Here is a 26,504-nt window from a genome sequence, read left to right as displayed (position 1 = left end):
TTACGTGGTGTACGCTCTTCATTTCCGTTGGCGCGATTCATCGTTTTCGATTCGGCGGCGGTTTCGGTGACATTCGCGAAAGAAACGAATCTGTATATACATATGTTTGATTCGCGCACGATTTCTTTTGCGCAATGAACATGTCTCTCATTTTCTCTCTCTCTCTCTCTCTCTCTCTTTCTTTCTCTCCAAAGTCCGGGCGACTTAAATTAGGGTCACAGTGCCGAATTAAGCACGGTCCACAAGTGCCATTCATGAGCAACTCGACGCGACCGGGGATTAAGATATACACATGTAGATAAAGTCGGACCCCATCCGTATTCGAGTTTCTGCGATTCTCTAGGAATCCTTTTTATACTTGAGAATCCTCCTGAGAAATCCCCGTCCTGGCATTATACATTTCGCGAAGTAATCCCCTAAGTATCACTATTCAGGGGACGAAATTGAGCTTGCGCCTCCCGACGCAAAGGCGCGGGTCTTTGCGGTTAAAAAGGTTCAATTGAGCCAAAGGAGGCGAAAGAGGATCACTTCTATCGTCGTGCAAGACAGATCGAATGAAAAGAGAGCGAGAGAAAGCCAGAGAAAGAGAAAGAGAGAGAGAGAGGAAAGTCTGCGAGTCGCGAGTCTAAACAAATTACATCGGCGGCGGCTGGCTTCTCGCACGAGCGCGAATAATAAATCGCGAATAATCGCTCGCGCATATATCGGGTGTCCCACTCGAGCGGATCGACGCAACACCCGACTCGGATTAAGCTCATCATCATCGATCGGGAGACTCGAATCTCGGCCACGAGAGACGCGCGTTTACCTTTCACTAAACATCTCGGCTCCTCGGCTTTTCTGCACGTGTGTATTCGGCGACCGACTCTCATGCCATTTACGATTAAAATCGCCGGACGCATGCACGAGAGACCAAGTTCGATCGTTCCGGATGAGATCGATGACGGTTCTATTTTCACAAGAGACGATACTGTTTCTCGAAATCGACACGTATCGGACGCTATTCTGTATCGGATGTTTCTGCGCGTCGTTGTTTGCGACGCGCATTCACACCCGGTATCTCGTTGCACCATACGCGTTATCACACCCGCGGACGATAACACATCCGGAGTTGGACGACGTTCCTTAAGGCGCGCCCCGATCGTCGAGCAGAGTTATTTTTGCAGTATGTGTAGTTATGGACGCGCGAAAGAGAGAAAGAATAGTTTCACTATGATTTATTATAACGAGAAAAAAATATCTGGTATGATATACATATATACGTTTTCTCGTTTGCTCCAATTATTTTTGATAATATTAACGCGAGTTGTATCTCTATAAACGCGCTCTCACGTCACTTCTTATCGACGGGTCGTATTTGATATCGGCGTTTCTAATTATTGCCAATCTCGACTTTCTTCTGCGTCATCCTCGACCTCGGACGCTTCAACGAAATCGCGTCTCGAGCTGGATCTCCTCTCGATGCCTAATCGAGTTTCGAAGCAACCAGTTCTGTCGGAAAAAAGTGATTGTGAAAATATTTTGCAGTCTGTCGTCGAGCGTTTTCTCACGATTCGTATCAGTTTTCATTTTCCACTAATACAACAATTCGTATTCTTTCAAAGAATCGCGAAATTCACAGTAGACGAAATGGATTTTTCGGTATCTAAGACCATAGCCTTGCAACTCTTCAACGTCATCTTGACGATCTCTCTCCAAGCGCGACGACAGAGCAGAGAACGCTTTTTCTGAGCGCACGTGTCCCCTCGTCGGTTTCTCGCGCACACAAATTAATTAGCGCGACTTGACGAGGGGAATGTCGGTCTCTCAAGTGGGTGTAATTAGATGCCCTCGGCTGTGTCGCATCGCGAAGAACATGATGAAAGAAAGCGTCATTTCGTCGACAGCGAGGCGGAAAAAAAAATTGTCTCAACAACGAGAGAAACCAGACTTGAAGCAAGGAATCTTATTCGATTTTGTAAAAAATATGAATACGATATGTCAGGTCATCTATGTAGATGAAATGCGATCTGACGTATCGGAGCGTCAGCTCGATAATGATTAGATATAGAGGCGATAAAGAGGATGAAACAGAGAAACCATTTAACGGGATATGTGTCCGAATTTGTTTGGCGCGAATGACGAGAGAAGGGCCGAGATAGATAATCTTTCCATCTCCGTCTCGAACAGCTGACGGGAATAATGTCCGCGTCGGACAGGAAATGGCCCTTCCCTGCCCCTGTGTGTCAGATACGGGAACGACTTGTGTTCTTTCATTTTACTTGGTCGAGCGACAGTGACGAACGAAACACGCGCGAGAACAAGAGAGAAAGAAAAGACTCGATCGTATTGGCGGAATAGAGAAGGCTCCAGTTTATGTAAGACAGAAAGAGAGAGAGAGAGAGAAAGAGAAATGTCTAAGAAACGAGCGAGCATCTGGTTCTGGAGGGCATCTAATTAAAAAAACAATAAAAGAAATCCACCAGACCTCGAGGGAGGCCTACCAGACATTCTGTATACAACGGTAACAGTTGAACGAGCCTGTTGATGAATATCTCGAATTATAATTCCGTCGTTATTTTCACTTAATTAACCAAAGTAGGTAAGGGAAACGATCGCACGATTTATATTAGTCGCAATAATTTTAATAGATGAGAAGCAAGGGACATATTTTGACACGTAAACTTTCACTTTGAAATTTTTACATCGCTGTCTCTTCTACGAGAGATATAATATATTACCGATGAGAGAGAAGTTGGAAGAAAAGGAGAGAGCAGCTGACCCGCACGTTCGGAAAACGACTACCTGGGAAGAAGAGAAAACGGCATCTTCCGCAGATGCGAGAGAGAGAGAGAGAGAGAGAAACGCGACACTACAGAGTTCGCCGATGAAAGAGACAGCAACAGCGACAGTAGCTGGGACGGAAGTCGACGTTGCTTTACACGCGAGATACAGCCGTTACTGGCGACGAGTGAGACGGACTTACGGTATTCCCGCGATCGCAAGAACGACGGGGAGCGGTGAATCGATACATAAGAGAGAGAAAGAGAGAAGATGCGCATAAGGAGGATCGAACGAAGATGGAGGCAGGTCAGGGCGTTGCACCGTTTGTTGTGACCTAGTGTTCCCTGCGGGCACCGCTTCGTTTAGGTCTCTCGGTAATTGTCACTTATATCTTCTTTCTCCCGCAGGACTCTCATCTGATCGACAACGGACATGCATTTTTAGAATTTCGCCAAGACGCGCATAATCGTTATCAGCTGTTTGATCAATACTGCCTAACTCCAGCAGAGAACACGAGAAAGGTAGCACTAGAGAATAGTCTAACAGATCATTCCGAAAATTTTTATTAATAATAAAATAATATACAAGTGTATAACATATTTTTATATATTTATAAATTAATAATAAATTTTATAAATTAATAATTTGTAAATAATTTATAAATAGTTTATAGATAATAATTTATAAATTAATAATAAATGTTATAAATTAATAATAAAATAATACAAGTATATAACATATTTTTATAAATTTAATTCACAATAATTCAAAGAAGAATAATTCCTCGAAATTAGGACGAGGTACAAAGAATCAATTTATCTAAACATTATTCTCGATCACATACACTCATTGCAAATTAGCACAAAATTATTTTCTTTTTTTATTAGTAAAACTAATACGACCTTTTCTTAAAATCATGCGATAAACATGTAATATGCGAGAATTTTAATAGACATGTTAGATTTCTTTGCTTTATCAATATCAATCAAGCTTCTTACAATTAACATTATTTCTCTCGCAATTAATACATGCACGATAATTGATTACGTTTAATTATTATATAATTCTGTAATTTAATATTTTATATAATTCTCTTTAGTTTAATATTCTATAATTTTAGAATATATCTTTGTTTTTTTAATTCTTAATATAAATTTGCTGAAAATGGAATATTTAAATGTCTTTTCTTTGTTTGCAGAATAAAATAGAATTATTTAGATCTATTTAACATAATATTTAAAATATAATATATTTTTAGCATTTATATTTTGGGCTATAAAAGAATTCTTTTACGTCGGAGAAAAAGAAACGGTAAAAGAGATCGCATGACGTTTCTGCTTAGATGGACACGCAGGAAGGGGACCCTCATTGGATCTATGGGAACGGTAGCAACGTAATTACGGGGGCTAGGCGCGTTACATCTAATCGTAATGGCACGATAGCATCGACATTTCCTTCTGCTTCTTTTACGCTTCTTGGCCTTAAGCGACGCGCGCGGCGGGAGTCGTTTCCGTTGGGCGATTTTATAAGAACTTCTTAAATATTGTATCGGATTTCTAAATGGACGGCTACAATCTCACCTCGATCATCAATGTAGCGGCTTTATTTCTTCACCCCCTTCCCCCCCTCCCCCCTCTCTTTCTTTCTTTCTTTAGCATGCACGTGTGATTTTCGAGAAAATCGATTTTCAACCTAGAATCAAATGCTTGCTTCGTCGGTCATTAAATCCCGAGTGCGTTAACGTTATCTCGATTATTACATGACTTTCTTGATTTCTTATTATATGCCTCGCGCTGACCCAGAACTATCTGATTGCGTTCGAATCCATTAATTCGCGTTACTAAGATTGAGATATAACGTGTCGTTTAATAACGATATCGCTCGCGATTTTATATACGTCTTGCAAAGCGACAATGCAGTAAACTGGAAAAAGAATTGATTGAAATTTCAGACAAAGTGTCTGCAGCTTTTTTACAGATATATTGACTGAAATTTTAGACACAATTTTCTGAAATTTTTCAGACAAAGCGTCTGCAGCTTTTTTACAGATATATTGACTAAAATTTCAGACACAATTTTCTGAACTTTCAGAAAAACAACTGTGATGATTATACATATATGTATAAGATAGATTGTCTGAAATTTTTTTTCAGATACCCAGACCTGAAAATTCAGACAAAAATGTATCTGAATTTTTAGAAAATTTTTTATAATATATTCCAATATTTCCCCGAGCGTTGCGTTTCTCGTCAACCGCGTAAGAATTTTTATCAAAACGTTTTGATAAAATCAGAAATCACAATGATAAAGAAGGTGGCATCGTCGTATTTATTCCTTCATCCTTTTCCTTTACATCCCTTAAAGTTTCTGTCGCCTCTGTACTGTCATTCATCGCGGTTATTTACGCTACGGACGCGTCAACGAGCTAGATCACGCTTGTTCCCCATCCTCACTGTCAAAATAAATGGTCGCCGTCGTCGGAAGTTGCATCCACCCTGGCCCTTCCTCTCGAGAGAACCAGAATCGCCCGCAGAAACTGGTCTTGCCGGCCTGCGTGTCCTGTAAAAATGTCCTTGCACGGGTGCACGTGTGTGTCGGCACTTATGCTCGTGTCGCGCGTGCTGCTTTCTCCGTCTATAGGCAACATGCCCATTGGTATTTATCGTCGAGAGAGGAGTAGAGTTTTACGAGGAAAAAATATTCTTTCTCGTAAACGCGTCAACGTACATGCATGCATAAGGTCACCGAACCCCCTTTCGTTTCGTAATCGTAAATAACGTACGCGACGCCGCCCCTACGATGGATGATAGTCACGCGACGTTACATCGCCAGCTGTTCGACCCCCGTGCGAGAGAAAAAAAATGCTTAGAGACGATTCGACAAGGCTGTGTGTCAACCCTTTGCCGTCATAACGCACGAGAGACGCGGGATTTGAATAAAAATCTATCGTGGAGTTCGAGAGGAAAATCTTGCATGCCCACGACGTGACGTTGATCTCTCTTTGTCGCTCGAGTCCACGATATTTTTACACCCTTCGATATGAACTATCTTGTAAAGCTATCGATCGTCATTGTTTGACAACTGGAACGTAACATTTAAAACGGTTGTAAAGAAGAGAGAGGCGTCGTAAAAATACGCGTGCACGTATCACTTAGTTTTATATTCGAATCTTTTGCTTGAGTAAATTTATAATATAAATTTAATTATTTCTGCGAAATATAAAAAGCGGCGAAGCGAGTAATATGTAAAATCGTCTGATATACGGTGCGTTTATTGCATCAAAGTAGCTCATTGTAAAAAAGAAACAGATGAATGAAGTCGTTCAGGAATTGGTCGACTAACGGTCACAACATGTACAACATCCGGTACCTCCGGGATTCAATTAGGTGCCGTCGAGGCGCGACATAATCCCCATATCGTATTACACCCTATATCGTACCCTCTGGCAAAAAATGGAAGGAGAGAGATAGATAGAAGAGCGAAAGACGGTGGCGTGCGAGGGTTCGCACGTGGAAAATTCGTCTCGCAGAAATACGATCGATCTCGTTCGGCATGAAAACTCGTCCTCCCTCTCTCTCGTTCTCTCTCTTTTTCTCGCGTTTCCAGATCGCTTGGAGAACTTACAGCGCGCGCGATAAGAGGCACCTCGTGAGTCCGACCCCGAGGCGTATGACGGGACCGGTGCAACAATTAATTTCCAAAAGGAAAGAGTTACGAAGCCGTCTGTACATCTCTCCTCGGAAGGGTCGACCCATCTGGAATCAAGGGACAAAATCGTCGTAATGGCGGTGCAACCCTTTCGGCCAGCTGTGCGTCACAATGGTCGTCACGAAAAATCGTGCGACAATGTTATCTCGATCTGCTCTCTGCTTTGTGGGGTCGTGCCGGGATTGAGTCGTCAAGCAATCGGGTTAAGGGACATGCTTAGTCGAAAATGCCATGTAGAATCCTCTATCATCCTCTATTGCGAGAGGAAAAAATTGCTTTTGCCTCTTCTTTTGCTTCTTCTTCTCTCGAGATTGCGATCGGATGAGCAAAGGCAAACTTTCTCTTTCTCTCTCCTTCTTTTTTACGTCGATATCGCGCGATCAATTACATCCTAATATAAAGTTATCTAACGCGATTACAAGACCGCTGCGGTAAACCGAAATTGCTCACAATGGCGCCAACAATTTGTCCTTGTTTACTGTTCGCGATGAAAGGAATTCGGCACAAAGCGGAGGTTTGGCTTTCACGTGAAAGCAAACAAGCACGCACCCCTTTCCGGTCCGCGAGCTTTTTAATGTCGTGTCGTGAAGCCAATAAGAGGCTGGCAGAAAAAAAGGAAAGAAAAAGAGAGAGAGAGAGCAGCGGAGAGCATTTTGGTCGAGTAATTCTTAAAAGAAAAGAAAGGGGTTCACAGGCTAAACGTGGAACCGGTCTTCCACGATGGCGCCGCTTAGTTCGCTCACGCTGCGAAAGCTTGCGTTGCGTCTCGATTCGATTTCCATTAGAGCCCGACGATGATGTTTACTTAACTCCGGGTCGTTGTCACGCGGTCGAGAGAGGAGAGACAGAAAAACGGCGACATCGACGGAGTCGGGGAACGGGTACACGAGTGCATGTACAAGAAAGAGAGAGATAAAGAGAGAACGAGAGAGAGAGAACGAGAAGACGAAGAATCCGGAAAGAGAGAGAAAGAGAGAAGAGGGGATGGAAAAACGGAATCAGGTTTCTACCTTCGTAGGCTTGCGTCGCAGTCCTGCCGTGCGCCTCTTTTCCTTCCTCTCTCCTTGCACGGATGCAGAGAAGGAGCAGGCGACAGAAAACCATAATCATTAACAAAAGGGCCTCGAAGGCACCATAGCGTGCAGCGGCAACAGCAGCTACAGAGACAAGACGAGCTTTCGCACCCCTTTCTCACGCCGCGACACCTCGACATCACGAGGAGGCTCCGTCTTTTTACGAGGGCTCCGTCGTCCTTGGGTCCGGAATCCTCGGATGAAATGTCTCGAGGATCGACAGAGAGGGATGTCTCGAGAAGATCGGACCAGTTGGCGCCTTTTCGCAATGCGGAAAATTGATTTCTACGGATACGCAGGCATCTCTCACCCGGCTTTTCTTATCTCCTTCATGGGAACGCAAGCGCTGTTCCCTGCGGGTACGAAGGGAGATATTTCGAATCACGGAGAAAAGATATCGTGAAACTTTGCCGCGATATATCGGAGCGACGTATCTCTGTGACTTTTAAAGGAAACAGTATTGCAAAAGTTTGTTTCTTTTCACACTGCATTGTCGAGTGAATTACTCGCGAGACTAAACGTCTAATTTATGCGACGAAAGGGCCACGATACGGGTAGAGCGTATGAAGGTCAGTTGATTTTGAGACCCTTGCTAGATAGTAATGGCTCTCGCGCAGTTTATATGGAAATTTACCGGTCGGAAAATGACCGTGTCGAAAGGCTCGGCAAACGGGGCTTCTTCTTCATTGGCGTAACGTATGCATCGCCACGCTCCTCGCCTCTCTTCCCAGCAACAATGTGCTCGACAACTCATCAGCGATCGTGCCGAAATATGTACGGAGAAAATAGTTGGTCCAACCGTTAACAAGTCGGACGTGTAGATCGTCGGAAATATGTTTCCACCGCCGTAATCTCGCCTGCGATACGTGCTCTCGAGCCATGTTCTTTGAGTCGCAGATAGCAGAATTTGAGATAAGAAATGTGTTCAGTTCTTTAAAAAATTGAAACATCAATCATTTACAATAATATTGGAAGAATTAAAATATCGAGAGTGTCTTCAAAAACAAAATATAATTTTTTATATATATATAATGTAGCCAAGTTCGATTTTTACTCACGACTGCACAGTATGAAAATTTGTTTTCTTGTTAAAAAATATGCCGGTTAAAATTTGTATGTTAAATATTTAACATAAAAATTTATATATAATATACTATATATAGGGTGAGGCATTTATAGTGACGCGGGCATATTTTTCGGAAACGAAGTGAGATATCAAAAAATGTTTCAGACAAAAGTTGTAGGATTCTAAGGGGGGCATATGAAGTTTAACTTTGTTTTTTTTTTAATGGAATTTTTTTTTTTTTTTTTTTTTTACGCTAATTGATTTTATTTTGTAATGGGAACGAGAACTACAGATCATCTTATTATTTCTTTTCTAAGTTAATTTCATCATTAAAAATATGTTGATTTTATACAAAATTTATTTCAAATTACTATGAAGTTTGCATTCATTTTATGTTGAAATATTAACATAGTATTAATCTCACGATTTAACATATCCATATTATGTTAAATTAACACAAAAATTTGTACAGACTGTTTGGGACATGCAATATATATTAAATTTAAGCCAAATTTTCCAATTGTGTAGCCAAGTTTGATGACTTTTACTCACGACTGGATGAAGGCAATATTGATGAGAAGAATTGAAAAGAACGATCTCTCCCCACGGATTTATTCTCATTTACATACACTTTGGCATGCGGGTAAACGATGCGAGCAAAGAAACAATAAGGCGCTACTTCCTTGATTAACGGGGTAACCGTGTCTAGTTACGTAAGCGACCCCGTGCAATTTTGCGTAACACACTTTGCGTACGTTTGAACGTACAAGTTCGCGTCGACCTTGCCGAATCAAAATGCCATTAGAAATCGAGACGTAATTATGCGTGAATAACATTTGCGCGCTAAAAATAAATTAAAGGCCAAAAGACAAACCAGCCGTGAACACAGAGTATCGTTCAACTTTCGATGAGCCAAAAGTACGTGTACGTGAGACGGTTAAAAAGAAAACTCGAAAGAGGTTCTTCAAAAGGATATCAGATTTCGCCCGCATATACACAATAGCCTTTATAATACATTTAATAACCCGTAGGTTCCGCTGAAAATTCCCATCAAAGAGACGACTCTCTCGTTAAAATTATTCTCCCATTAATATAATATTAATTTCGATAAGTCTTTTATAATTTTCCACGACATTTTCTAAAACAAACGACACATTTTCAAGCCATTGAACTTGCGTGTGCGAGTGTGTATGTGTGAGCACTCGGCGTCTCCGATACGCGCCCGTATTGATCGCTCTGGGAACAATCGGTTGCCAATCGCAGGCACTTGTCACCGCAGAAGGAGCTCTCTCAGGCTCCTAGCCAGCTGTCCTCCGATGTCCTGCCGCACGTGAGAGCTACGCGACAGGCATTGTTTCGCCAAGCATAATGCACTCGTTTTGTGTGCGCGCGAAGAAAAAGTGCGGCGCGTATCGATTCTGGTCGCACGATCGATCGGCCGACGAAAGAAAAGCCCTACCGGTTCAAACTCGATGCATAAATGCCCCACGAAATGCGCCAACGTGAGCTGCGAGGAGTCTCCTTCCTGAATAACGATTGTTTCTCGAGGAGAAGGAAAAGAGGAAGGAGGCGATTCTTTATCGAGTAATACTCGCGAAAAAAGAGGCAGAAAAGCGAAGAGGGAACCCCGTTGTGTGGGTATGAGGATTATTGAATCTCCCTCTTGCATGCTGTAATTTTTATAATTTTAAAATCAATATAACATGTCGATTTTGCGCGCTTCGTCTCTTTGATATCCGTGATAATCACTACTAAACGGATACGCAAAGCTTAATGACTTGAATAGCTTGATCAAATAATTCCGGGGATCTCCGCGCTTGAGCGTTTCGTACACAAAGTTTCGCAAAATCATTTTGGGATCCATTGGATCGCGATAATTTCTTGGATAAACAGAACCGTTGTCCCCAATACCACGTCTTTTGTCGCGCTGTTTAGGGGAAGATCCTAAAAGTTTATCCTTTGTACGTCGCTCGTCGATCATCGTCGCATAAAGATAAATGACATCTCCCGACCGTTGGAAATTTTTTTTCTCTATCCATTTTAATCTCCCATCCGATCTTTACCTATGTTTTCTCCCGTCTTCGAAATCTTACAGATTCTTCCATCCTGATCCGCCAAGTTACTCGCATAATTCTATCTTTCCGTCGTGTCATTATCGATCGATCGGAGTTCGTTAACGAAAGCGATAACCGTAAGGTTCTCTCGCTGAAATACACGCGTTTTTTTTCCTACTAACTGCGATTTACACAATGGATTCGCTAGCTAAGCGAAAAGGATGTCCTCTTTTTGTTGTCGGTCTTTACCATCCTACACCTCTTCCTGTTCGTGTTTCGTCGCGTCATCATCTCGCTTCGAATCCCCGACACGTCCGACGTAGCGAAAAGCTAATTCGAGGGTCGTCGCGATTCATTGTCGTGCCGTTTATCGAAACAGTTGGAAAATTTGGCTTAAATTGGACATATTGTATATCGCATGTCCCAAACGGTCCACACAAATTTTTGTATTAATTTAACATAATATGGATATGTTAAATGGTGACACTAATACTCTGTTAATATTTTAACACAAAATATGAATGCAAATTTCATAATAATTTGAAATAAATTTTGTGTAAAATCAATATATTTTTAATGATAAAATTAACTTGGAAAAATGTTATTGACTGTGGTCACTCTCACTCCTATTGTAGAATAAAATCAACATTTTTTTCTGTAACTTTTAACAGATAAATGTCACTAATAATATGGAACATATCTATTGTGTAAAATTAAAAATAAATGCATATTATTTCATTTTAATATCTTTTTTCAGTTGTTTAAATAATTTAACATTCGAGTTTAATTAACACAACAGCAATATGTTAAATTAATACATAAATGTTAATGATTTAACATAAAAATTTTTACCGACATATTTTTAATAAGAAAACATAAATTTTCCACATGTGTGTTGAAAAAAGATCGTATCTTGAGGAATAACGATAAGCACTTATTCCATATTTATTATGACAGCAATTTATTAGAAAATTTTTAATATTACATAAATGGTAATTACTCATTTTCTCACGAATAATTTGTCCCTATTTCTCATAACCCATTATCATCGTTTCGTAGAAATTTCTTTTTTTAAGCGATGTTTATTTGCAACAAACAAGGGGATATCGACGAAACTCTCGAAACGGCTTTCGCCGACGACGATGCATTCTCGGCCGCGCAGCTTTTCTACAGTAGAAATTTTCTCATGACGACTTCCCGGTTCGTTTGCGGAGAAATTTCGCGTTCAATTAAGCCGCTTCGCGCCACCTCGAGAAGTAACGTCCGTTCTCGAGAGAAGCGACGCCGAATGAAGGCACCGAGGAAACACGTGTCGCACTCGTATGAATGCTTCCTCTGTCCTCATGTCCGTTACTCCTCCGCCTCTCCCTCCCCCGTCCCCCCTGCCCACTTCATCATCTCGCGCAGACTCTCGCACCCCTTTCTTCCTTGACGTTTTTGCCTTATCAATGTAAACGGAGGAACAAAGGATGATTTAAGAAAAGAAGAGGAAGAGACGATGTCGCGCGAGAATAGCGAGAAAAATTTCTGACCACATCTGCCGAGATTAATGCGAGGAAGTTATCTATGATAAAATGACATAAGATCGAAATGACGGAGTTATAAATTGGAAGCGAGATAAGATATATACGCTCCCTTGTCGGCGAAACGAGATGTCTCCCCTACGGCTCTTTCGATATACATATATTTCCGTGTTTATGCGTAACGACTTTGTTTGATGTAACTTCTCTTTCGTTTACCAGTCATTGACATCGTACGACTATTTTTCCCGACCGCTATTGTGCGGCAACGCTTGCGGAGATTGACAATAGCCTTTGTCGTCGGACGAGCCAAGTTTTGTATATACCGTTTGAGAAATTTCCATCGCTCGTGTATATGTATCGCTCGTCGAAGCCGTGAAAAGAGGAGTGTCGCTTTCGAAAGACGAACAGGGAATTATTCGAATTCGAAATTTAATCCCACCGGGGTGATGGAAAAATTGCGTAAAAACCTTGTGCGCGTCCGTATGTTTATTTGCATTGAAGCGGATTTAAAATCACGACGACGACGATGGGGCGGCGGAGCCGTGTAAAAGACCTCGGCGGCTAAAACGGGAATGGCTCTGTCGGTCGGAGGGAACGAATCTTCTGGCGCAAGGTGTCTCACGAAGAAAGGCCGCAAAGTCATGCCTGCGCGCGCGTCCGAAATACACACAAAAAGCTTATGGGCGCGGTGCCGCATTGTCCGGCGCATCGTGAGGGGGATGCAAAGACAGGGGTGAAAGAGAAAGAAAGAGAGAGACAGAGAGAGAGAGAGAAAGGGGGGAGGGCGAGGAGCGATGTAAAAAGTGAGATAATAATAAATGACTCGCACGAAAGACGAATGCTTGATTTACATGAGAAGATCGATGGTTACGAGAAAGGGGATGGGGGGGGGGAGCTCGTTTGCTGAAACAACGAGCGGAATAACGCGGTTACGAGTTCAGCGATCACGAGCTGCGACTAATTGAATACGACTTCAACGAAACTGCGCCGCGAGAGACGGCAAAATTGCCCCGTATCACGAAATAAGCACCGACTCGACCTCCCGCAGTAATTTCAGCGTAATACGGGCGTGCGCGATTGGTGGGTACGCTCCTGAAGGAAAAAAAAAAAAAACGTTCCCTCCTATGCGCCTACGCTAACGGGTTTACCTTGTAATTACTACTAACGAACCGTTTGTTTCGCCAGACGAGACAATGCGAGCCACTTCTGCATGTTTGCAGCGCTCGTCCCGTGGTTTATGATACTCCGCCGTTGAATTATCGGTTTAATTTCAAACAGGAGGGAGAAGAGACACGAGAGAGGAAATCAAATATATCGTGGAATAAAATTGATTACGAACAAAGTTTCGTAAATTCATCTCTATATAACGACGTTTCTCTCTCGAATTCGAATTCATCACGGAAATGAACGATACACATTTTTAACGAGCGGATTCGCGCTTAGCAAATAATACACTTTATGGAGTAATTAAAAAAAAAAAAAAAAAAAAAAAAATAGAAAAAACTCCAGACTTGATTCTGTTGGAATTAAATATTCGACAGATTCTTTCCGCGAGACGTAAAAACGAAGGCGCGTATCACCATCGATCATACAGTCCGTGAATTCTGAAATCGCGGTTATATTTACACAGAGGCGCCATGAATCAATCGTGACAGGATAAAAAATTCCACCTCTCGTCTCCCTCCCCCCCATGTGACGGGCGTTCGTCTGGAAAGCGCTCACGGGCAGGTGCATTCTCGCCAAGGCAAGCAAAGCGAGGCCGTTCTACGCTACTGGCCGCGCGCTGACTGACAACGCACACACGTACACACAGGCACGCACGCACGCACACATCGTGCCGAATGGCAACAGTTACACGAGACCGTAGGCGAATTCCGGTAGCGCACCTCGGTAACGGTGAACGTTTTTCCGCAACGCGGTCGCCGTCGCGAGTCGTTTGGGTCCTCCGTCGCCGCCGCCGTTTCCTGGTCGCACGCGAAACCGGAAGCCACGTGACAGGTCGTCCTGACGGTGCCGATCCCGCGGCCGATACCGCTCGCGGATTTGTCACTTTCACATCGCCTCGTTTCACCGCGTACACCACGAACACGCGTTTCCTTCCTTCCGCGTCGCAGGAGCTTAACGTGCATGTTCGCCATCGAAAGCGTTTTAATACTAAATTATGGTGAAACTACACTGTAAAGAAGATTGACTGAAACTTCAGACAAAGTGTCTGCAGCTTTTTTGCAGACACACCGTCTGAATTTTCAGACAGAATGCTGTCTGAACTTTTAAACACACTTTAATTTTCAGAAATTTTCAAGCTTTTATGAACTTTTAGAAAAATGATTCTGATGATTGACAGATAGCGTGAAATTTTTTTTCGGACACTCAAATCTGAAAATTTAGACAAAAATATGTCTGAAATTTTTTTTTTAAAACATTCAAATCTGAAAATTTAGACAAAAATGTGTCTGAATTTTTAGGAAATTTTTTACAGTGTAAGCGAACTTAAAATTGTACATGACATATTGAAAGAAAAGGAAAAAACACGATTATCTCGTGAATGTGACAAAAGATTAACCTACCTTTTTATTTCGATTTTATAAAAAGTTCTCGAGAAATGATATACACACACGAGTGTTGTATTTGATCCAAATGCAGTGGAAAACACGCGATCGCTCTCATCAAACACATAATCTTATTTCGCAATATCTCTTCTTTTACGCGGCCATAAATCTAATTATGCGGGACCTACGGAGAAAGCGCGTCGCCGACTTCCTCCGGTTTTTTTTTCTTTCCCTCATCGCGCCAACAGCCGTGAAATCCTAATCTTACGTCCTCGCAACGCGCGCGGGAAAGGGTAAAAGGGCGAAGGGAAGCCGGACTGCGTGGAAAATCGGAAGACATTCACCGGAATTCGAGGGTGTTCCTCCTCCCAATGGATGTTTGCGAATAAATAATTCATGGCGCTTCCGAGGACGCGGCGCGACCAGCCGCGCGGGAAGAAAAAAACGACGAGGTCCTGTTTGCCCGTGATGACGTGCCAGGACTGACAGGAGGCAGAAGAGCGTGAAGGAATGAAGTGAAGAAAAATGGATGACTGTTAAAACAGGATCCTCTATGTTGACAGAGCGCAACGGAAAAAGAAGTGCCTAGCACAAAAAGGAAGAAGGACTTAGTCCATGCATTTCCTTCGGAACCTTTTCCGCCGGCCTCAAGGATCGTCGTGGGATCTTCCTACCTCGAAGTAGCCTCGAATAATTCTGCAGTTTTTATCGAGTCTAGTTTTTATCGATATACATTTGCATGTTTTTTTCTCTTTCTTTCTCCCTCTATTAAAAAATTGAACTTGTCCGTGATTAATCGGTCGATTCAAAAAAGTTAATAATTCGAAAGAATCACCCTGTAGGTGAGACACACACATTCCGCGTGTCCCATCTTAAATTCTAAGTAACAAACGGCTTCCTGAGTTTTATGCGGCCATGGGCCAACCGCAAGGGGGACGGAATGAAACGTGCAGCGACGTGCATTAAGCTACTACCGCGCACAACCATTCGTGACGTTCTCCGTCTTTTGAAACTCGTACATATTCATAGACTTCCATAACGAAAATTCGATATAATGATTGTGTCGACAATGTCGATGTTATTCCATTAATATATTTTTAAAAAATATGAAAAAAAACTTCACGCATACACGCACGTTTAGTGAATATATCTGTTTAGGAAATATTCGAATTTAAATTGCGTATGAACGGAATTTAATTAAATTTTATAATTAATTTTTTAAGAGAATTTTGCATGTTCTTTTATAATAATTTTTGTCAACAAATATATTTTTTTTTTTGCCACTATTAATAAGTGGCTCATTTTTTCCTCGTTGTGTGATAATGCTAAAGCTAATTCTTACGAAAGGAGTTACAGGCAATCGCATATTTCTTCGAGTGTTTGTCTGAGCACGTTACCTCTCCGCGGAAAGAGAGAGCGATACAATACGACGCGTCATTGTTCTTCTGCGTGCAATTCCAGAATGTCGCACAACTTTCCTTTTTTTCTGCTCGAAATGCCTAGATAAGAACTTTGCACGCACGAGAAACGCGATTCTAGTATAGTTTTATTTAATAATATATTTTTCCATAAGACGTCCCTGTGCGTACGTTTCGCTGGATATATTTGTACAGCTTTTCCGGTCGTCAATTATTTTTGCCGCGTGTATTGGCGGTGTGAGAACAAATGGAAGAAATTATTAAAGCCATATCTCTCGTTATGCGCCAGTAAAGAAATCAAGACGGCGGTTTCAAATGCACAAACTTTCGAGTAATAGCCCGATACGTTTGTTCAACCGAGAAGCTTTCGGAACGACAGGATGCGGGCCTAGAAACGGATCGCTTTATTTATAGATCATTCACACGCGTATGCGCGCGACACGCTCGCTTTCTGGAGCTTAATGGGCCGTGAGAGCGGTCTTCTTTCTTGAAGAGGCTTGGACTTCCAAGGGCATTCGAGAACTCGGCGGAGGATTCCCGCTCGAGAGCTTCCCGAGAATGTGTCGTTTCGACCAGAAAACTCGGATTTGTACGAGGAGAAATCCTTAAACAGACGTGTCAACGCATAAGCAGGTACCCAAGTGTGCCTTACAAAATTTGTACATCGTAAATCTCTCCAACAATCACCGAAGTAACAATGTACCTCTCACGAAGTCTCGCTTTGTCATCGAGCATCGAGCGCGAAGTTTCGATAGAAAGAAACTTCGCGACTTCACTTCCAATCCGGGGCAACCGACGTTTTCAAATAACGTAATTGTTGACGCAATCGATGCGCTTGGTTGATTAAAGGAAAAAGAAAAAAATTGATGCACCCACTTGACGAGATTGGCCGATGAGTCAGATACATACTTCGTAACGCGTTCGTGGAAAAAATCTCACGGAGTAAAGAGCCTTGTCCGCGTAGACAAATGGAATGACCATGAATTTATAGTGATTCATGGGTGTGAAAATCATCATAGAGAAGGTACATGATCGGTAACATCCGCAGGATCCGCAAATCACGCATAATTTGTCTTTATCTAGCTTTATGGTCTGTTAATCACTTGGATTAAAGGAATGTCGATTACTGGAACTGAAAATTCTGATGAAAGAGAGCCGCAAGGAAAAATGAAAAATGGTCTTCAACAATATCATAAATATATAAAAAGGGCACAAGGAGCGATTAACGGATGTATAAAATAAAATAAAATTTAAAAAACGAAAACCAGGCGACAAAATTTAATAAATTAAAGAACAAAAGACATTACAAATTAATAATTAATTTTGTAAAAGCGATTTTAATATCAGAAATAGATCTTGAGTTATACAAATAAAAATTAAATTATAATTAAAATTAAATTATATTTCTTTTTTATTATTTTGAATATCTTAAATCTTGCTTCTCTTTATTTAGATTCGATTGCAAGAATTACTCTTATAACTTTTGTAAAAGCGATTTTAATATCAGATTATTGCGTGATCGATACAAGATATCACGAAATCCATTTGATGACCATTCAATGCAATCCATCGATATGATAAAAAACCTAAAGAGCATGAAGGCATATTTTTCATACTTTCTGCCATTTACATTTTGCTAGATTCTAGCCTTCGAGAACAATCGTGACACTACCAAACGTCAAATGACAACGAGATATGATCGCATCTCCGATGCGAATTTCGTCCCGTGAAAACGACGACGCTTTCACTCCGATAATGCATCGTGAGATATTTTTTCCCAGTATCCGAGAGAGACATAAATGTAACGCTGCTGTTTCTAGCGCTTTCCAAACGCGCGTCGCGACACGAAACTCCGCTATACAAGTCTGTAAAGTTCCTCGAGACCTGTCATGTACGTCACGACTGACATGTTAGGCTCGCGTGACGCATCTCGACACGCATTTCGCAAGATAATTTTAAATATAAATCAATATATTACATATCATATATATATATATATACTATCATGACAAATATTAAAAATCCTTAGTTTGTCAACATTTATTGCGTGTACTAATAATTTTTCATTTTCCGACATTATCTGACATCATTATGATGACCTCCCTCTTGCACCTACGGCAATTCACAGAGACTAATTTTCTACGGGATTAGATTCTCTATTGTTGTCCGTTGTAAGAATGGCGACAGCGTAAGAAAGTGAAACGAGCGGAGAGTTACCTAACACTCAATGGTGAACAAAGGGTTAATCGGCGGGATTCTTTAGGCGAGACAAATTTTCGTCCTGGCGAAAGGGATTATTTCCGGACAAAAGCAGTGTGTCGTAGGTCAGGTTGTGACATAAAACGTTCATCGACATCCGCCCACACAAAGGAAGAATGCAAGTGAAAGACTTTAAGGCAAAACGTATAAACGTCCATTTTCCTTGTTACTATTGTACCGAAAGAATTCCAAGCATCCCGTCAATCGTGTCCTTCTGATAACTCGGAGCTCGTAAACGTCCTTCACTGTGATAAATTTCGGAAAGTGCCTAATGCAAGAAACGCTTAATGGATCCCCTCTTTTTCGGGGCAATTGGAAGCGGCAAGTGTTCGGAATTCATCGAATTCCGAGACGCGGACTCGATCAATGAATAACATCGAATATCGTTAAATTAATTAAGAGCCCAGTTTACTTTAGAGAGTCAAAAGAAATCGATTTTTTTACATTTTCTGAAAGAACGATGTCTGTAAAATACCTTTCAAATTATATTGAAAAATTCGCAAAATTGACGGAGTTGTAAAACTTTGAATAGGATGGCCTTGAAATAAACTTGCAAAACTTTAAATGCGTTTTTCTCAAAACACTGTTTTTAAAGTTGGTGTATTGGATATCTGGGAAACTAATGGACCGAATAGTTTCAATTTTTTTTAAATGAAAAAAGAGGACACTTTTTGTGGGATACTGAATCTAATAAAAATTTAAAAAATTTAGATTCAATGTGTTTCTGACCTTCGAGAAATGAAAAAATTTTAGCGAAATTTTGAAATATCTAATTTAAAAGTGACATTACTTTGTAATTTCCAAATTTTTTTTAAAATGAAATTAAGTTCAGTAGTCCAAAATCATCCTACGAAATACAACTAAACCGTTCTTTTTTATTTCAGAAAATTACACGAGGAGCAGCATGTCACTATCAAACCATTTTTAAACATGCTACGTGCTAAAGGCTTGTATTAAATAAAAAAAGCTAAATATCCAAGATTTAAAAATACTGACGTACTGTTTAAACATCAATAAAAACATATGCAAAACAAGTAGAGTTGTGCAAATTAAAAACTTGCACATTGCTTCCTCATCATTTTATCTTACAATGCTTAAGCTGCTTTAAGCATGCGGATTTTTCAATTTTTGCTTCCTCATAGAGGAAACTTTGTGAGCAAAATAAAAATTAAAATAATTTCTTTCACCGATCCTCACTAAATTCAATATCAAACATCCTTTAATAATACTCTATTCATGTAAAAAAATTTAATCCGATATCTCAAAATTTGCGAAAGTTACAATGTATAGACATTTCTCAAAAAATTAAAAATGTTATAAAAAATATACCCTTTCATCGATACTCACCAAATTCAATACCAACCATCCTTTAATGATACCCTATTTATTTTTAAAAAATTACCCCGGTATCTCAAAAATTGCGGAAGTTAGAGGTTGTACAATGTACATTCCGTACATACATACATATATACAAACATTTTTCAAAAATATGATTTTTCGACGTTTTGAAACATTCTAAAAACACATTGGCATAGAAAACTGGAAAAAAAATTTTGTCACGAAAACAAAGCTTCCTCTATGAGGAAGCAAAAGATCAATTTTTAATGTTAAAAAAAAAATTCCTAAAAATCAACAATTTTTCACACTGCTAGAGTAGACTGGGCCCTTAATTGACGATGCTCTTATTCTGGATATTATATAGATATTTTTATAATTCATGATTAAGAAATTTGGCGAAATACTACTACTAAAACAAATCGTCGAAAAATGTTTTTTTTTTTTTTTTCACGTAATTTAACATCGCCGAAATAAAAGACGAGGATGAGATTTTTATTTGCCCGCGAATTGCCGTCGTCTCGACGACAGACTCAGATTATCTCGCAGGCGCCGTAAGATTGAACGAAGACGACGAACGAGCATTCGTTCGTCGCGGCGGAATCTATTTCTATCCCGGAGTCGAGCAAAAATAGTCGCCTGAGTGCCGCGATGAGAAACGTAGGCGCATTTGACGCCGTTTTCGGTCGATAGTCATTGAATCGTGAACGAGCGAGGAGCAACCACGGGGTGCCGATGATACCACCACGCACATCGCCCACGCCTCTCGATCGGATGACGTCAATCTCTCGATTCGTTGCCCTCTTATGTCCTCCACCGCATTTTTTTCCTTTTTCGCGAAGATGGAATTACAGTCTTACGTCGTAAACTAAGGCGTAATGAGCGCGCTCGTGACGTAAACCTTTTAAGATACATCCTTTCGGACGCGAGTCGAAAACAGTGTCCGGCCTGAAACCGACGTCGATGGCTTCGATCACTATACTTCGCATGCTATCGACTAATTCGGGATATAGCCGAGAAATTGTGGAGGTCGGATCGCTCCGTAACCACCTCCGACAATGCGCACTCGCGGCTCGCGCGATGAAATATTCATCAGGCTAATAAACGCGATCGCTCGCCGTCGCGTCGAGTCGACGAGATACGGCTCTTACTTTCGATATGCACGATCGTAACGCAGATACAATCAATTGCTCGCAATATATGCGAGATTTCTTCCGCCGCTCGTTTACCAGACGTTCGCGATAAACCCGTGAATCATCGATTCTCCTCCGACTTAATCTCGAAACCGCGGCGCGAATATTAATAGCGCTACCATTTACGATCGGCGCTATTGAACGCGACGAGAACAAAAGTTCACATTGACGGAGAGAGGATATCTATAAGCAGTACATTAAGATTAAAATATGTCGCAAATAAAAACTGATTCAGCTGTGATAAAATGAATCAGTTCTCTCATATTTCTTTTTTTAATCTGAATTTCAGGCGAGCTGTACGTAGAAGATCTGAGCGAAAGGAGGACGGTTTCCATCAGGATGGGTTGGCTGTGGGTTGAAGGTACCCCGATGAGGTTACCCTTGAGAGCGTTGAATCTCCGTCAAGCATCGCCCAGCATCTGTCAACCGCACACGTTTGCTCTAGGTTTTACCCTGAGCGATTCAGAAGGTCGTTCTCTCGCCACATTTTGGGTAATTATTACCGCTGATCAAGTGTCTCGTTTTTAATTCTGTCTTATTTTTAAATGGACAGATATAAAAATTCGCCCATTTCGTTAAGAATCGCAAACTTTGTGAGAAATCAATTTCCCATCCTATTGAAGAGAAATTCCTCTCCCGATATACCTGACCAGCGCAACAACAATGTTAGAGGGCCAGGAACTCTCTTCATGAGAACAGAAGGTATTCGCGATTTGGCACGGTTCCACGGAATCTCCGCTGATCGAAGCGTCGGTGACCGTAAGAGAACGAAGAGAATGAAGATAAGACGAGAAGGCGAAGATAGGAATAGCCGAGAAAGAGAGAGAGGAATAATATGCACCACGCAATGCAATTGCATGTAAATAGCCTTTATCTTCGGCACGATCCGTTTCCTCGGTCATAAGCACTTTCGCCGGGCGGGCCGCGCCGGCCTCCCAGTTTCGCAGCAACTTCTAATTACGGTCCCGCCGGCCGGCATCGCCATTCGATTTCTAACGCGTTATACAATCCCCGCGAGCGAGCAGAACGCGCCCGAGTTATCTATCTACCGTGAGAAGCCGAGCGCCGATCTCTAGAAAATTGTCCAAAATTCAAATCGCTCGCGAATTTCTCCTCGCTTTGCATAGAGAAGACGCTCGTCGCTCTCGGATCGGTCGCTTTCAGATTCACGAGATGAGGAGAAGAACTCGTTTTACGAGTTTCGCCCTGGCACGTAGCGATGGATTTTCACCTTCCCCTTTTCTTTTCTCTCGACTCGCGGAATAATCCAATTAGAGCTCTCTTCTCTAGGACGACGAGAATCGTCCCTCGTCGACCTTAATGAAAATCGCCTCGATTTGGGGGTAAAGCGCTCGAAGAATGTAGGATACGCGAAAGGCATCCTTGCCGCAAGGTCGCGGATGTCCAGACGATGGAGCGACACGTGGATCGGCACGTGACGCAACACACACGCCCGGTTCCCGGTTCCGCTCGGCCCCCGTCGAATCACGAGATCTTAAATAAGGCCAGTAGGCAAGGTCAACACACCCGCTTGGCCGATTCGCACTCCGTGATAAATGCGTGGGAGATTGTTACACCGTTCTCCCATGACCCGCCATTGTCAAGGAATCCCACCACGCTCGCTCTCGTAGCCTCTCGAGGAGGGCTTCATCACCTCTTTGTATGAGACTTCAAGGACGCTGCCTTGCTTGCCGGCGCGTAGTCTGTCAATCGAACAAGTCCTTCGACATTTTCGCGTTTTTATGCTGAGTCGGCTTAATGATGCTAATTGAAGCAATTATGGTAACAACGCGAACCTCATTGATGATTAACAATCGTGAACAATCATGAACGTGGCACTTTAGAACGTGGAAATATAGACGAGCTCGCATACGATTTTGCCATCACGGTTTTCGATCGAAAGCGGGTTTTCCACGCTGTTCGTCGAGATAGACAACGAACGATAGCGGGAAACCTGTTGGCGAGCTTTTTTCCAGACACGATATCGGCCAGTGTCGTCGAACCGACAGCGTATACGCGCGCGAAGGTCACGTTAGCAAGCAAGACGACAGGGAGATTTGTTTTACCCATCGAAGATGGTAATGATCGACGCGCCGTCGGTGGTTAACGAGTAAATTCCACGGTGTTCGGAGTCGGTCGTTCGCGTGAGTTTCGAACGAACCGGCGACTTTCGAATCGCCAACCCAGTCAGCGAAATCATGTGTCACGGTCGATCCTGCGGGTAGACAGATCCGTTCGACTACTCGATGGAGCATCCTGATATCTACCTACCTACCGTACGAGAATATGAAATCCGAATACGCATAACCGTCGGCGATGCTGCCAATAGTGGTCCTACATACCCGTTATCCTATATATCAGACCCATCCATCTACCCATCTATCTGTCTGAAAACTTTCATATTGCGGTTATCGATCAGATTTTATTTAATCACTTCGATTCTTATCCGTCATTTTAATCCTCCGCGAAAGTCACAAAATGTTTGTAAAATATTTAGAGAAAGAGATGAATATTAATACAGTTATAGAAGGAAGAGAAAGAGAGAGAAAAAATCATCTGAGATGCTAAAATATTAAAATAAGATAAGAACCATTTATACATATAAATATAAAATATAATATTTTAGTAACATATTTATTACATATAAAAAAATATGTCTTTTATAAAATATTTTTAAGAACCCAAAAATATATATTGTGTCTATAACAATTATTGCTAAAGATATTAAAACGCAACACGTCGATGTTTTTATGTGTTTAGGCGGACACGGAACCGATCTATTGGTCCTGGGTCAGAGCGATCGCGGCTGAATTGGTTCGGCAAACGCCGTTTCGAGCACAACGATGTTTGAACTTTCTGGAGATACTGACTATCTGTCCGAGAGGGCCGATCCCGTTGCCGGACAGCCCAACCGAAACTAGGAGACGATCCCGCAGCGAATTACGTTGCTGGCCGAGTGATTCGCCGATAGAGAAGACGACGATGAGCGCGACGACAATAGTACTCGACGAGTCTAGGAGGAGAGCGAGGAGCGAGTTGCGCGGTTGGTCCAGCAGCAACTCGAGCGACGAGGACCTCCTGGGAGAATTTCGTAGCATACCCGCTGTGATAAGCGCCAAGGACCAACCGGTCGGCAGAGCGTGGGGTTGCAGCGAGAGCAGCGAGGGTAGCGACGACAGTCTCCCTTGGGGTGGCGTATGCCGGTCCAGCGTCGACTCAGTCGACTCTAGCAGCGTTCCCCTGCCGGAACCGGAAACGAGGGAACAGAGGATACAGAGGTACAAGGAGGCGCGCAGACGCGAGAACGAGGCGAGGAGCCGGCGAGTTCTCGAAGAGGACGCGAGGCGACGTAGAGCGAGGGCTGAGGAGAACAACAACAACCTGCCCAAAATCTATGGTAGATCAAGGAGTAGGATTGTCGTTGACTCCGCCAACGACAACGACGACTTACGTCCGACACGCTCGTCCAAGAAGGAGATCCTCGCGTCCATCGACATGGCACCAACGCGAAACGAAAATTCGATCGTCGACCGATTGCCTCCGATCAAGTCGAACGAATCGTCCACGGTGAGGTTCTCTACCGAGGAAACTCATCGGAACGAGGCGGACAAGCGAAACAACAACAACAGCCCGAAGAACGGAAGCGGCAGTCCCGGCATACTCAGGTCGGACTTGAACGAGAGGAGAAGTCGCGCGCGAGAGAGAAGGATCTTTCGCGAAAAGGTGCAACAACAATCGATGACCAGCATCAACGTCGCGAGCGTGGAAACTCTTCGGGAACGCAAAGAACGCCTGGCTCTTCTGTCTTCCAAGATCCCTGTATCTCGTCAATCGTCGCAATTTTGCTCGAGGTCCGCCGATTGCCCGGCGATCCCGGCCTCCCCGAAATCACCGGACTCCCCATTGGCTCTGAAGCCACCCTGCGAAGAAGACGTTGCCAAACTCCTGGAACGATGTCAAAGGGTGGACCACTACGTGCCGGTGCGGGAGAAGCTCACCTTGTTCGAGTCCCTCTCGCGATTAGGCGGTCGCCTGGCCAGAAGCACGGAGGATCTTGGCCGAACGTCTTCGAAACCCAGTCCCAGGGGCAAGCAACGTGCAAGATCGCTTCACGATCTCAATCGGGGCGCCAGGGCTCTGCCCGTGCGAGAGATGTGCCGATTCTTCGAGGGCGATCTTTTAGAGCAGGACAGCTGTCAGAAGGCGATGACCCTGGCCAAAACGAGATTCAGCGATTCACCCGCGAAGAGCACCGCGTGGAAGGATACGAGTTCGAAGCACGAGGCGCCCTGCATAAGCGCCTCTGCGAGGAAGAAGCATTACTTGAAGTGATCGCGACTGATAAATAGCTCTTCCAGATACTCGATTAGGCACTCGGGAATGAAAAGTTACGACAGTCTCTCACCGACTATCATCTTTTTCCCCGCGTAAACTCTCATGAAACACGCAAATCTCTCGCAACTGGCGTAAAACGAGAAAATATTTGCCGACCGAGCGATTTACCGGTAATCTTCCTAAACACTATTTCCTCAAAAACACAGGCGTCTTAAGATCTTCCTCGTCGTGACTGGCTGAAAAATTTCTTTTCTACCGCGTCAAGGTAAGAAGAATTTCTCGACTAACTCTCGAGAATTTCACACAGTCACACGATGACAATCGGTTTCTCGCGATGGCGCTCGCAGGATTCCTGGTACGCGAAACTAACTCGATTGAACCGCGCTTATCAAGTCCTCGGAGATTAGAATCGGCTTCGTCGAATCGTGTCGCGACGATTGTCACACTTGCGCCGAGAGAAAGTCGCCGCGCGCGGGCCTTTTTTCCACGCTCGAGCGGAAAGAGGTATCGGGTTATAGTTGCGCTTTCTTACGAAAGTAAGAATGAAGGAGACCGGACGAGAATCCGGGGGGAGGGGAGGGGGGCGCGCCGCAAAAATATTTTCCCACCTTGAAATTGGGCTTCGCTGCTTCTATCCATCACCGAGCGAATAATCGTTTCGGTTCGTAGACAATCCCGTTTGTCCGTATTTCGAAATACAAAGTATGGCATGTTACATCTATCGCACGATCGTGCGTATCTGTGAGATTGAGCGTAGCCGATCGTGACATGAAGGAAATGAGGGGAAAGAGAGAGAGAGGATGGGAGAGAGAGAAGGGGAATCGGAGAAACCGGTAATTTACGTTCACCGAGTGATTGCAGCAACGTTGAACACCTGTATGTATACAAACTGTATGCGAGCTGATGGTCGAGCTCATTTTTCGATTAGCCTGAATTCGATCGTCCGGATTTTAATCAGGTAACACACAGCTCGATCGTTAAGTATCTAAAGAGATAAACGATAAGCATCGCGTGAATGCTTGCAACGTTTTCCCGATTAACGATAATTACAAGTGAAATTTGTATATAAACGATTAATCTCATTTTGTACCTGAAAAATTGTTCTACGACCTCTTTCTCTTAGGCTATATTATAGTTTAATTTTTGTTACATGTTTCTCGTTGCGATTGTAAATAAGTGTCTAATTATTGATTTATATACTATATATAAAAATATATATACATACATA

At 42.7% G+C, this 26,504-nt stretch overlaps 1 protein-coding gene across 1 annotated transcript in view; it reads left to right on the top strand.

The window, feature by feature from the left end:
* The window catches only part of LOC115246160, a 31,856-nt gene extending 6,087 nt beyond the window's left edge, over positions 1–25,769 (top strand). Inside the window, exons 2-3 of the mRNA XM_029824813.1 lie at positions 21,231–21,433; positions 23,702–25,769. Coding sequence (XP_029680673.1) covers positions 21,231–21,433; positions 23,702–25,273 — 1,775 coding nt within the window. The 3' untranslated portion in view covers positions 25,274–25,769. The remainder of the gene's footprint in view (positions 1–21,230; positions 21,434–23,701) is intronic.
* The last annotated feature ends 735 nt before the right edge of the window (positions 25,770–26,504 follow it).

The sequence above is a fragment of the Formica exsecta genome, unplaced genomic scaffold (assembly GCF_003651465.1).
Source record: "Formica exsecta isolate Colony F162 unplaced genomic scaffold, ASM365146v1 scaffold139, whole genome shotgun sequence".
NCBI classification, from domain to species: domain Eukaryota; kingdom Metazoa; phylum Arthropoda; class Insecta; order Hymenoptera; family Formicidae; genus Formica; species Formica exsecta.
The sequence above is the reverse complement of the archived record's forward strand: the minus strand, read 5'-3'. Positions and strand labels throughout refer to the sequence as shown.